The sequence below is a fragment of the Leucoraja erinacea genome, chromosome 18 (genome assembly GCF_028641065.1).
Source record: "Leucoraja erinacea ecotype New England chromosome 18, Leri_hhj_1, whole genome shotgun sequence".
NCBI classification, from domain to species: domain Eukaryota; kingdom Metazoa; phylum Chordata; class Chondrichthyes; order Rajiformes; family Rajidae; genus Leucoraja; species Leucoraja erinaceus.
In genome coordinates, this window is record NC_073394.1 from 6,206,540 (window position 1) to 6,220,438 (window position 13,899).

The 13,899-nt window shown below is 42.8% G+C and overlaps 1 protein-coding gene across 1 annotated transcript; it reads right to left on the minus strand.

Moving 5' to 3' along the window:
* Positions 1 to 1,336: 1,336 nt before the first annotated feature.
* On the minus strand, positions 1,337 to 9,187 carry fgf4 (fibroblast growth factor 4). The gene is made up of 3 exons (XM_055649199.1): positions 8,689 to 9,187; positions 6,882 to 6,985; positions 1,337 to 4,644 (listed from the first exon to the last, which is right to left on the minus strand). Exons 1-3 carry the CDS (start codon positions 8,993 to 8,995, stop codon positions 4,468 to 4,470), a joined length of 588 nt encoding a protein of 195 aa, XP_055505174.1. The 5' UTR covers positions 8,996 to 9,187; the 3' UTR covers positions 1,337 to 4,467.
* Positions 9,188 to 13,899: the final 4,712 nt, after the last annotated feature.

Here is a 13,899-nt window from a genome sequence, read left to right on the forward strand (position 1 = left end):
GACAGAATGGATGGATAGTACTAGTATTTTCCAAAGTAGACAAAAGTGTTGGAGAAACTCAGCGGGTGAGGCAGCATCTATGGAGCGAAGGAATAGGTGACGTTTTGGGTCGAGTCCCATCTTTAGACCCGATTTAGTATTTTCCAAATATGTCATATAATATCATAATATCACCAAATAAAGGATCATTTTCTTAATAACGTCCATTGCATTAAATAAAACTATTTTGGAATAGGAGGTATCAACTTATAACGATTGTGATATTTCACAATCTGGTGTGGTGTGGAATGAGCTTCCAGTGGAAGTGGTGGAGGCAGGTTCATTGGTATCATTTAAAAATAAATTGGATAGGCATATGGATGAGAAGGGAATGGAGGGTTATGGTAAGAGTGCAGGCAGGTGGGACTAAGGGAAAAAAGTTGTTCGGCACGGACTTGTAGGGCCAAGATGGCCCGTTTCTGTGCTGTAATTGTTATATGGTTTATATGGTTTAATTATGTTGCAATGCGTTGTATGATTTTAACCAGCAATGATGTGTTGCTACTTTTAACTCATGTGTTTACAACGGTTTTGCACGCAGATCGCCAAGGCAAATTCCTCTGTCTATCTTGTGACTGTAAATACACAATAAAGCCCAGGGCCTGAATTTTTTGCATCTTATTCGGCATGGTGGCGCAGCGGTAGAGTTGCTGCCTTGCATTGCTTGCAGCACCAGGGACCAGGGTTCGATGCCGACTACGGGTGCTGTCTGTACGGAGTTTGTATGTTTTCCCCGTGATCGGCATGGGTTTTCTCCAAGATCTTCAGTTTCCCCCCCATACTCTAAAGACGTACAGGTTTGTAGGTTAATTGGCTTGGTGCATGTGTACATTGTCCCTAGTGTGTGTAGGATTGTGTTAATGCACGGGGATTGCTGGTCGGCGTGGATGTGGTGGGCTGAAGGGCCTGTTTCTGTGCTGTATCTCTATACTAAACCAAACTATTCATTTGTATAAGGTGATGTCCCATCTGCCTTCTTACTAGGCTGAAAAACAAACCTTAACTCTTTCTCTTAAAAAGGGGCAGCACTGTGGCGCAGTGGTAGAGTTGCTGCCTTACAGCGCCAGAGACTCGGGTTCGATCCTGACTACAGATGCTGTCCATATGAAGTTTGTACATTCTCCCCATGACCATGTCAGACCCCCCCCCCCCCCCCCCCCCCCCACTCTCCAAAGACGTACAGGTTTGTAGGCTAATTGGCTTGGTATAAATGTAAATTTCACTAGTGTGTAGGATAGGGCTAGTATATGGAGATGGCCGGTTGGCACGGACTCGGTGGGCCAAAGGGCCTGTTTCCACACTGCATCTCTATCTCTATCTATAAACAAATCCAGCGCTCTCATATTAGGGAATAATCCTGGACCATTTTCAGTATAGCCTTCACATTTTCGAGCTTGTCTGTCTAGTCACCGAAACAAAAGATGGATACAGCAGAAACCCAAAGAAGGTCAAAAATTTAGAAATGATTTATTTATGATTGGACATTATAGTTCTTTCCCTCCATCACGTGGAATTTTCATGATTGTGCTTAGATTTAAATTTCAAATGACAACACAAATTTTGGAAGGTACTTTAAAATTAGTTTTAATTCATACACCGACACATGTAAAAGATAAGCTTTCATTTATATCATTCCTTCCAATGTGCACAGCACATACACCACAATATGAAACATTAGCTGTATAAAACTACAGACACATATCGATGGGTTTAAAGTTTAAATATCATATGACAACTATATCAAGTAATACATTAAAAAAAACTCAATTGCCAATACATCCCAAGGCATAACTAATGTGAATATTGCAAGACAACCAACCGGTCAGTTGAGAATGTTTAAACAGTTGGCTATCACTGAACCAGTGACTGGATGTACCAAGTGTCTGTTCAAAACGCTGCACTAACCTTGGCCAAAACCAAAATAGCTTTGTAGTATAGGAACAATAGCTGAAAATATACTTGCAAGTTTTCAAGCAGCGTGGGTTCCACTGAGATTTTTTCGCATTATAACAAATTGATTTGAGTTCAGAAGACATGTTGTGTTGTCAGAATTTCTCATTTGTGTGAAAATATAAATTGTACATTATATTTTCCTGTAAATGATGCGTAAATTAAATGTCAAAATTAAAATTCTTACAGGACATCACTAAGATATTAATCGATATGATTTTTTTTCATTTCCCCTCAAAAATATTGTGGACATCATTTACATTTACAACATTTTCTGATAACCTTACAGTTTTTTTTTTCTAATATTCTAAAAATTATTCTATATTTGTATTTATTGCTGGTAAGTAATTTTAGTCCTACAAGGTTCCCCATTCCATTGTTCCATTCAGTTATGACCTGAATCTTAAGTTTATTATTGGTACTACTTAAAGCCATAGAAACAATTAATCAACTAAGTCTTGCAGGCCCTTTAACAACCAGCAGATATTTATGCCTTGGGATGGAGTGACAAAGGTTCACTTTGTGCATACTGTATAGTATTGGAAGGAGCACATAACCCCAGTAATTCAGTCACCAAACGTTCACAGACTAACCTCACCAAGGGACAAGCAGAGGATTAGAAAGTAGATGCTTTAACATGCAGACCACATAACATGCGCAGCAAGGGTGGGCCTTGTCCTGGAATATTTCCCTCATATCTCTGTATGTTTTGGTTCTGAGTAGCTTTCTTCCCCAAGGTCAATCTACCTAAAAGATTTAACAGCTTTAAAAAGTTCGAGTAAGATGAGTAGCAGCTTATCGAAAGGAATGTTGAAAACTGAACTAATCGTTGCTAATGTCAGATCCATAAGTGTCAAACCCAAGATTTATTGTGACATTTTTATTTTTTCCATCTTTGCCATCTTAGCAACAAAGAGAACAGCAGAAGACATTTTAACAAGGTCTTTAGAATTTCTGTCTGCAGTTTATGGCAGTCCCCATATGAATCACGTAACCAGACCCTCCAATTCCAACACACGATGGGATGGCATTTTTTTTAATTGTGTTTCCTTATCTCTTCAAACTATGAAAAGGGTTTTTTTTTTCTCTCTCTCCCTCCGCATTTCTCCCGAACAGATTGTTTGAATTTAAAGTTTGCTGCTGTTTTCTTCTGCATGGAGACCAGAGGTAGGTGGGGGGTTTGAAAGAAATATATAAAGAAAATATAGGGTTACGCAATGGCCATATAGTGCAGTCCAACAGCTGTCTGCAAATATTTTCACCATGATTATCCCTACTAAAAGTAAATCACAGGGTAAAGATAGCTCAAACGTGACAAGGCTCAACTAGGATGCAATGGACGTCCTCCCGGCTACTTGTGGCTACATATGGTAGCGTGTTGACTTAAGATCACCAACAATATTTCAGGGACAAGCACTCAGTACAGCATTCTGCGCAGCCTTTGGGAGGAGACTATTTTATTCAGGGGTCTGAAAATGAGGTAGATCATTTCATCGAATTAAGGAATGGAAAACTATTTTATTTGAAAAGAATGTATGTATTCTTGAATGTAAAAAAAAAAAAGAATGTATGTACCTCCTGGACAATACTGCTGGAATTAAAATCTCCTGAGGGTGCTGAGCAAATAATGTGTCTTCCTCTTCAAAGGACCTTGATTGTGAAGTGCTTTTTGAGGAGCTTTGTGTAAGTGGTACACTAATGGTGCATGGTCCCAACTCTAGTTATCCACGAATGGGGCAGAAAGTCTTCCTTTCAAAAGCATTTGTGTGGTCATTTGTGAGACTGAATTGCTGAAGCTAGCAGGCCGGTTAAGAAAAGCTTCTGACCTGAAGATCTGACAAAGATTGACTGCATGGGGAGTTCAAAGTTCAGCTGCGGCAGGTCTAAAAACAGATTTGTGGGTTAGCACCCGCAAGACTGTACTCTCCGTGTCAGAAGTGGACGGATTCCATTGAAATTAGATAGCTACCACGACACACAAAGGACAGATATCAGACATTGTTACAAGCAGACACATACAAAACGGACACCTACAAAACGTCATATGGGGTGAAGACCAAGACTTTATACTTTGAGAAACAATTAGATTTATATATTGTTTTTAAAGGCAAACACACCAGGGACCTCCATCACACAACATTGACGATTACAGTACATACCCGATCTTCCGTTTCACCTTTTAAAACAAAATATTACAGGACAAATTCCAAACACACGCACACAAGCACAATGCACCACTTATGTTCTGGCCGACAAATAAATTTAAAATTAAAAAAATCAGCAAAACTATAAATAAATTTTCTGAACAAAATATACAGATTTAAATATTTAGTCACAATTAAGTTAAATATATGATACACCTATTCGTCTTGCATGAAGCTTTCCTGAAAGTGCACCGGCCGTGGCATTGGCTCCCACCCCCATCATCCTTCTGCCCTCCCGAGGTCATTTCTGAGGGGGGGGGGGTGGGGGGCGATCTCACATTCTCGGTAGAAAATGTGTCATTGTCAGAACAGGAGACACTCTGTTCCCCTTCTTGGTTTTGCCATTCTTGCTCAGCGCTATGTACATGTTGGGGTATTCTCTGGACTCATAGGCATTGTAGTTGTTGGGCAGGAGAGTTTCGTTGAATTTGCATTCGTCGCTGTAATGCGCCTGGAACATAAAACAAGACAGCTCTTAGCGGGTAGATTGACACAAAAAAGCTGGGGTAGCTCAGCGGGAACAGGCAGCATATCTGGAGAGAAGGAATGGGTGATGTTTCGGGTCGAGACCCTTCTTCGGCCGCCACCTATTCCCCTTCTCGAGTGATGCTGCCTGTCCCGCTGAGTCACTCCAGCTTTCTTCAGTTTAAACCGGCATCTGCAGTTCTTTCTTACAAAGTTCTTAGTGGGAACTCGACATCTGCCGAATCCATTATCGCAAGGACATAGATAAGCATTTTGTCCAAAAGTTACAGAAAAAAAAACAATGCATGCAAAGTAACGTGTTAGGCTGAAAAGGCTCGGAAAATATGCTTTAAAAACGGAACAGTTGACATTATTCTGGGCCTGGGGATTGAAAGCTCACATAAATGTCGTGTTCTCCATTAGTTTGAAATAGGATTAAATGCCTTACTTTACCCCTCCATTGCATGCACCCAAGGCATTTTCTAGGATTTTTCACTGGTCGGTTCCATGAGAGGTATCTGGATTTCAAGGGATGGTGTCGGAAGTGGCATTAAGGTGGAGAATGGGTTATGCCCTTTATGAGCGGCGGAGTAGACTCTACAAGGGCCAAATGGCCTGCTATTGTTCCCATTTCATAAGCTCTTACGGACGTGAGAAAAAAACACACTAATTGGACCAAAGAAATACATATAAAGGCCAATCTCAGCCACACATGATATATGTGATTAATGGTCCGATTCCCAGCAGCCACTTGAGATTCCGATAGCCAATTCGCTCGGCATCACTACAGGTGACTCTAAATACTTACTCGCCATACTTTGTTGCCTCTGATCTTTTATAAGAGGTTGCTGTGAAAACGATATTCGTGCATGGTGGTGTGCAAGCGTGGTATTCGCAACGCATTCCCGGCAGGGCCATAATTGAATGAAACTTTGGCCCTTCATGTGTGTGTAATACGTTCATATTTTATATATGTGTGTGTGTGTTTTTATATGTTTGTGTTTGTTGTATATATTTATATATATATTTTTGTATATGTGTATATTTATGTGTATGTGTATATATATTTATATGTATGTGTGTGTTTATGTGTGTGTGTGTGTATATGTATGTGTGTGTGTGTGTGTATATGTGTGTGTGTGTGTGTGTGTGTGTGTGTGTGTGTGTGTGTGTGTATGTGTGTGTGTGTATGTTTGTGTGTGTGTGTGTGTGTGTATATATCTATGTGTGTATGTATATATATATATATGTGTGTGTGTGTGTGTGTGTGTATGCGTGTGTGTGTGTGTGTGTGTGTGTGTGTGTATATATATATGTGTGTGTATGTGTGTGTGTGTGTGTATGTTTGTGTGTGTGTGTGTGTGTGTGTGTGTGTGTGTGTGTGTGTGTGTGTGTGTGTGTGTGTGTGTGTGTGTGTGTGTGTGTATATATGTGTGTGTATATACGTGTGTGTGTGTGTATATATATATTTGTTATGAAGTTCTAGCACACTGACAGTGGATAACTCGTTTGCATAACTACCGATCGATGGCTGCAGATATATATATATATATATATATATATATATTATATATATATATATGTGTAGCTATATTTGGTAATTATACAAATAAGTCATTTCACATTAATTTTACCTTCACTTCCCTATACTTAAACAGCTTGAAAAACAGGGGGGCCATTCTTCGCCAACAATAGCTAAAGTCTACACAATTCAGATCAGAGAAAACATTACTTTACTGAAAACTTCACACGCTGTGTCATTTGTGAGATTAATGCCGCTGCCAGTTCCTTTTGAACAGGTTTTTTTGTTGTTGTTTCTGCGGCAGGTAAGTCGTGGCACGACTTGTTCAGAAAGAAAGAGAGGCTACTAGACACAATTCTCGAGGGGGAAGAAATCACTTCATATGTGGGAAGGCTACAATATGGGTGGTCCACTTTGACTGATCCTATGTTGTACTGGGGAGGACAGTGGATGCGTGTGCTGGCTGGAAATGCAAAGAATGGTATGCACTTGAAAGACGGACATGCGGATCTGTGGCAGTAGCCTCTATCTATATTCCATCCACCACCCACAATAAACCCGATACGGATCTTGCCCAACAAAATAACATGATGTACAATAGATTCTGAGAGTGGAGTCTCTAGTTCACTCAAGTTCAGTCCGGCAAACGTTGAGACATTTTCTCGCAGAGCGACACTAAATAACTAATTTGGTATAATTACCGATCCGTAAAGTTTGCCTTTGCTGTTCATGGCTACAAATAGGCCGCTTCTGACTCCCAGGAGACTGACGACCCCCCTTTCCACCGGAGAAATCTCTAAAATGCCTGTGCGGGAAAAGAGTGAGAGAGAGAACAGATACATCAAGCGGACTGTCTACGTTCATTGCTGCTGAGGTGTTCTGGAGCCGCCACAACAATAGCGCATGATTTTTTTAAAACAAGGCTGAATGCAAACGCTGGTAGTTTTAAATCGCCATCCAGATGCCTGAGGTAAGGGCATCTGAACCGGTCACGGCGCCTGTGTGGATGGGAGGGAGAGAGGGGAGAAAGGGAGAGCGACATCACTTCAAAATTAAGACGCCTTTGGGATTTCAAGCAGGCACAAGGTTTAGTGGGAAGAAAGACACAGAAAGACATAGACACAGTCTGAGGAAGGGTTTCGGCCCGAAGCGTTGCCTGTTTCCTTCGCTCCATAGATGCTACCTCACCCGCTGAGTTTCTCCAGCACTTTTGTCTACCACGGAAAATGCTGGAGTAACTCAGCGGGCCAGTCTGAGGCAGCAGCACCTCTGGAGAACATGGATAGGTGATGTTTCGGATCGAGACCCTTCTTCAGACTGAGAGTCAGGGGAGAGGGAAACGAGAGGCGTAGACCGTGATATTGAGAGATATGACAATGCAAGGTGTTATCCAGACTCCAATCCCCATTGTACGCGGAGAAACGACGTGCATGTCCTGCCCCTTTAAGAACATTAAATCAGTAGCCCCACGGAGACACAACAGCAACAAGTTGTACCGCGAACCTCACAGTCCCAGAGCGCCCATGCAATAACTCACGCTTCAAACCCTATCGCCAAAGGCCACTTGTAACGCCGCGCCAGCCTATTTGTCTGTGATTTGTATGTTTACACATAAATAGACAAAAATATTTGGTTCTCCCTTTCTTCTCCTGATGCGCTGCACGTGGAAACACTCAGTCTGCAGAAGGGTCTCGACCCGAAACGTCACCTTTTCCTTCTCTTCACAGATGCTGCCCGACCCGCTGAGTTGCTCCAGCCTTTCTATGCCTATCTTCGGTGCAAACCAGCGCCTGCAGTTCCTTCCGACACGCTCAACAAAACTATTGACTGTAAAAGTCAACCAGAAGTTTGACAACGTTTTTTTTTTATATGAATGATAAATAAATACATATTGGATGTACAATAGGTGTCGCCAAAAATTTACAACTTATCTAGCTGTAAATAAAGACAGAGTAACTTCATTCCTTATCTCTAGAGGTGCTGCCTGCCCCGCTGAGTTACTCCAGAATTGTGTGTCTATCTGCTGGAGTAGCTCGGCTGGCCAGACAGTATCTCTGGAGAAAAAGGGTCTCGACCAGAAACGTCCACCTGTTCCCTTTCTCCAGAGATGCCCCCTGTCCCGCTGCGTTGCTCCAGCTTTTTTGTGTCTATCTTCGGTGTAAACCAGCATCTGCAGTTCCTTCCTACACATATCTATGAAGAACAAAAGAAGATAGATACAAATTGCCACGGTAACTCAAGGACAGGCAGCATCTCTGGAGGGAAGGAATGGGTCGAGACCCTTCTTCAATAAACATTGCCATGTATTGGCAGGAGGAACTGCAGATGCTGGTTTGCAGGGGGGGGGGGGGGGGGGGGGGGACACACACACAAAGTGCTGGAGTAACTCAGCGGATCAGTCAGCATCTCTGAAAGTCTTGGGCAGGTGATGATTCGGGTTGGGGTCCTTCTTCAGATCGGGGAGATAGCGAATACCGTAGGGACAAGATTTAGTGGCGGCGCACTTACTGTGTAGATTCTCGCTGTGTGTGCCATTAATCCTCCCGTCGGGCAGCACTTGGAGGTGAAAACCGATGCCCACGTTACAGTAAAGGCGTCGCAGTCGCTTGATGCCCAGCAGATAGTCCGTCTCCCGGCTGATGGCCCTCCTGTCGCCGGGGAGTCGAGGCATGGAGCGCGACAGGAGCGTCTCCCATTTGCGCTCCAAGGTAGCGTTGTGCCGGGCGGAGAGGGGAGCGCAGCGCACCAAATCCGACACAAGTCCAAGGAACAGGATTGGCAAGGAGGCCGACTGAATCGCTGTGTTGCAGAACATATCTCGATCAACGTGCGCACACGTGGTTGGGAATCTATTGCACTAAAAATACCTCGGCTCTAGCTCCCCTTTCTCGCTTTTATTTCGAGCGCGCATTAAAATTAAAGGCGAATGCTCAAGGCGGAGTAGATGCGCTCTTTACATTGCGGGCTGCGTTGAAGGTCCGTCCGCAACAGCTGCTTTGATTCCAACTTGCCAACCCGCTCCAAATGGTCAACTTTGGACTCGGGGAGGGGAGGGGTGGTGGTGGTGTGGGGGGGGTGGGGAGGGGGGGAAGCCCTCTGTCAAATGTTCTTCCCCCGACCGCACGGCCATACTGACTTACCGTCTGACCATGATATTTATACCCATATGTACGGTTGCCTGTTACATCACACCTAGCCCACTCCACGCTCGCTCACTCACTCACTCACTCACTCCTAGTCACTGAAGCCGCATCATCTAATCGGCAGTCTCACGGGCCAGTGGTTTCACGCTGAATAGACTTGTTTTGAAGTGAACTTATTTAAAAAAAAAACTTTGCCGGCATGTGTGTTCATGCGTGTGTGTGTGTGCGTCCGCCTATGTGCAAGAATATGTGCACAAGCGGGCTGTATATTTTAATATATAAGCAGAATATATATTAAAATATATGCTTATATGCTTATATATATGCTTATATATATATAATATGTATATACATATATTATGTATATATATATAAGCGTACGCTTATGTATATATATAAACGTATGTGTGTGTATATATATATGTATATATATACACACACATATATATATGGTAGCGCATATTCGGATACATCTATATAGTCATTTACTCGAGGATCTATGTTTTGTAAATTTAACTGTATATATTCTGTAAAATGTGGCTATATATATAGCAAATAGTTGCACATATGTGCAATATATATATATATATATGTATTAGCAATATATATTCAATATATAGTAATATACAGTATAACATTGATATAAATAACAATAAATACCAATAAAGATATAAATGTAACTATATATATAGCTGTTTATATATGTAATGGTATATATAGTTATATATACACACATACGTGCGCGCACGAACATATATATGTACATACGCTCATATATATATATATATATATATGCGTGTGTGCATATATATACATGTATATATGTGTTTTACATACACTATGTGTGTGTGTGTGTGTGTGTGTGTGTGTGTGTGTGTGTGTGTGTGTGTGTGTGTGTGTGTGTGTGTGTGTGTGTGTTTGTGTGTGTGTGTGTGTGTGTGTGTGTTTGACTGTGCACACACACATAATAAGTATAGCTAAATTTACAGAATATATTCTCACACATAAATGTCATTTCCATGATAGGTTTAAACGACCGAGTTACGAGTTTATTTTATGAAATTATGGCCTTGAATGCGAACAGCAACGTATTTGTTACTGAGCCATATATCCATATCCATAATCACAGACGAGGAATGCAAGTTAGTCTCCTCACTCGGGCAAGTTATGAACGGCGAGGCTTCTGACCACCGACAGGGTGCATGTCCCAATCACAGCATCGCAGAGGTGCCAGGTTCAGTGTTTTAACTGCTGTTAAAGCTCACGATAGTACCCTCACTACACGATTAAACCCTTGTGTTACTCACTTGAAGGTTGCCTTTTTCTTGCATAATATCACCTGCAATATAGTTACTGTGCTACAGAATACGTGGTGGTTTGTAAAACGGTATCTACGCTCAATGATCAAGAGTCAAGTGTGTTTTATTGTCGTATGTTACGGTGGCTCAGCGGTAGGGCGCCAGGGACCCGGGTTCGATCCTCACTACGGGGGCTGTCTGTACCGTTCTGACCGCGACCTGTGTGAGTTTTCTCCGGGTGCACCGGTTTCCTCCCACGCTTACAGGTTTGTCAGATTTTTTTTTGGTATATATGTGAATTATCCCTCGGGTGTGTAAGGTAGTGTTAGTGTTCGGGGATCGGTGTGGGCCGAAATGCCTGTTTCCGCGCTGTATTACTAGATATAGATAGATAGATATGCCATTTATTGTCACTATACATGTACAGTGAAACTGAAAGCTGCTCGTACTGAACTAAAACATGTACCGAAACCAAAGCGGAACCATGAACCATGAACAGTTTTCACTTGCATCAGCACAACAGGTCTGCAAACACAATACTCACAGATAACATAACAGACAAAAAAAAGTCAAAAAATATAAAATGTATATTATTGCAAAATAAAAACTAGAAGTCTCAGATGCAACCAAGACAGTTCGCTGTTCCTTGTATCTACAGAGTATGGTATTACGATTCGGGTTTTGAAACTTTCCCGTTATATTTATCCTTGAAAAATGTCGAATTCAGATGCACCATTCAGAACGCACAAGTGAGTGGAGATTAAATAAAGCCTTTGCAAAATCTTTCATATTGGTCTGTTTTTGGATCAAATGAGTTTGGGTGAGGGAGCATTTTTTTCACAGCAGAATGAATTGCGTTGAATTTGTTTTCAAAAGGCGCACCAAATGTCATCTTCTGCGTGACAAATGCACGGAGCGCCAGTGTTTTAAAGTCAACAGGTGCCGCACATGTCGGATCGCTTGGACGGTTGCAGCGGTTTGGACGCGCGGCGCATTAAAAGTGAGTCAGGTCTTGCTGCTGCAGCTCAGCGGCAATCCTGTCTTTGTCACTTTAGGCGCAACGTCGTTGATGGGGGACTCCCCGCTGGCCCGGGCGAGATGCACTGTAATTGCCACCGGTGAGGCAGGAGGGCCCGGTGGAGTTGCCTGAACCGAGTGAGTGACCTTCTGATGCCGCGCTTTGTCTTTGTTTTAGTCCTGACACATTTATCACTGAGCGTTAGAACGTGTGTCATATCCCCAACCCACCCCCTTGTCAGCGTCCGGTATATACCAAGTCAAGTCAAGTCAAGTCAAGATAGTTTATTGTCATGCGTCCCAGATAGGACAATGAAATTCTTGCTTGCTGCAGCACAACAGAATAGTGTATACGATTGGCCTTCAGAGTGGGATTTGGTGCAGTCACCATTTATATGCACGGCTGCCTTCATTATGAAAGGCTTTTCGGTGAAATTTGACGCAATTGCATCAATTTGCTCCAGCGCGGTTCTAAATCACGAACTTTCTTTATTGTTGTTTAAGAAGGAACTGCAGATGCTGGCAAATCGAAGGTACACAAAAATACTGGAGAAACTCAGCGGGTGCAGCAGCATCTATGGAGCGAAGGAAATAGGCAACGTGTCGGGCCGAAACCCTTCTTCAGACTTTCTTTATTGTTGGGCAAAACGCAAAATGTCCAGAGTGTCTTACTGTAATTTGTCCCCCGAATGGAACGATGAAATTCTTAGCACAACAGATAAGTGAACATTGTAGATGAACACAAAATGCTGAAGTTCCTAAGAGATTTCATAAGGTCATAAATGATAGGAGCAGAATTAGGCCATTCCGCCCATCAAGAATACCCCGCAATTCAATCATGGCTGATCTATCTTTCCCTCTTAACCCCATTTTCCTGCCCTCTCCCCATAACCACTGACACCGGTACTAATCGATAATCTATCTAACTCTGCCTTAAAAAAAAATCCATTGACTTGGCCTCCACAATATTCTGTGGCAAAGAATTCCACAGATTCACCACCCTACTCAGCAGGACAGGCAGCATCCCTGGAGAAAAGGAATGGGTGATGTTTCGGGTCGAGACCCTTCTTCCAACTCAACATAGCAGTCCGTAAAACTCATCATAAACAACAAAAATTCAGGGTCGACCAAAAATGCTGGAGAAACTCAGCGGGAGAGGCAGCATCTATGGATAGAATGAATTGGCGATGTTTCAGGTCGAAACCCTTCTTCAGACTCTCCTGAAACATCGCCAATTCCTTCTCGCCATAGATGCGGCCTCACCCGCTGTTTCTCCAGCATTTTTTGTCTACCTTTGATTTTTTCAGCATCAGCAGTTCTTTCTTAAACAAAAGTTCGGTGTATATATATTTAACAAAAACAGACAAATTAAGAGACAATAATGGTACAAAATCAAAAATAATGCCCCGTCTATATAGTTGTGAGCCTATTTAGAGATTGTAGAGTTTAACAGCCTGATGGTTGTAGTGAAGAAGCTATTCCTGAAGATAGGCACAACGTGCTGAAGTAATTTAGTGGGTCAGGCAGCATCTCTGGAGAAAAGGAATAGGTGAATTTTCGGGTCGAGACCCTTTTTCAGACATAAGTTGCTCCTGAACCTGGACATTACCGTTTTCCGGTGGCTCAGCACTTCAACTCCCCCTCCCACTTCGTCTCCGACCTCTCTGTCCTGTGTCTCCTCCATGGCCACAGCGAGCAGCACCGGAAATTGGAGGAACAGCACCTCATATTCCGTTTGGGGAGTCTGCATCCTGGGGGCATGAACATCGAATTCTCCCAATTTTGTTAGTCCTTGCTGTCTCCTCCCCTTCCTCAGTCCCCCTGCTGTCTCCTCCCATCCCCCAGCCTTCGGGCTCCTCCTCCTTTTTCCTTTCTTGTCCCCGCCCCCGATCAGTCTGAAGAAGGGTTTCGGCCCGAAACGTTGCCTATTTCCTTCGCTCCATAGATGCTGCTGCACCCGCTGAGTTTCTCCAGCTTTTTTGTGTACCTTCAATTCTCCAGCATCCGCAGTTCCTTCTTAAACACAGTTTTCAGGGTCATCTGAAAGGCCAATAAAATAAAATGTTGGTAAAAGGAACTGCAGATGCTGCAATCTTGAGCAAAACACAAAGTGCTGGAGGAACAAAACTGGTCAGACAGCGTCTGTGGAGGGAATGGACAGGCACCATTTTGGGTGCGGACACTTCTTTAGACCTGGCTTCCTATTTATTCCCCCCACAGATGCCGCCTGACCCACCGAGTTCCTCCAGCACTTTGTGTTT

Bases quoted from the DNA above. Each gene is read 5' to 3' on its own strand.
- fgf4 (XM_055649199.1), bottom strand. From the start codon at position 8,995: ATGTTCTGCAACACAGCGATTCAGTCGGCCTCCTTGCCAATCCTGTTC. The intron at 6,986-8,688 runs GTAAGTGCGCCG...TTTCCCGCACAG, and splicing joins ACACAGCGAGAATCTACACA to GCATTTTAGAGATTTCTCCG. The intron at 4,645-6,881 runs GTAATTATACCA...TTTATGTTCCAG, and splicing joins AAGGCAAACTTTACGGATCG to GCGCATTACAGCGACGAATG.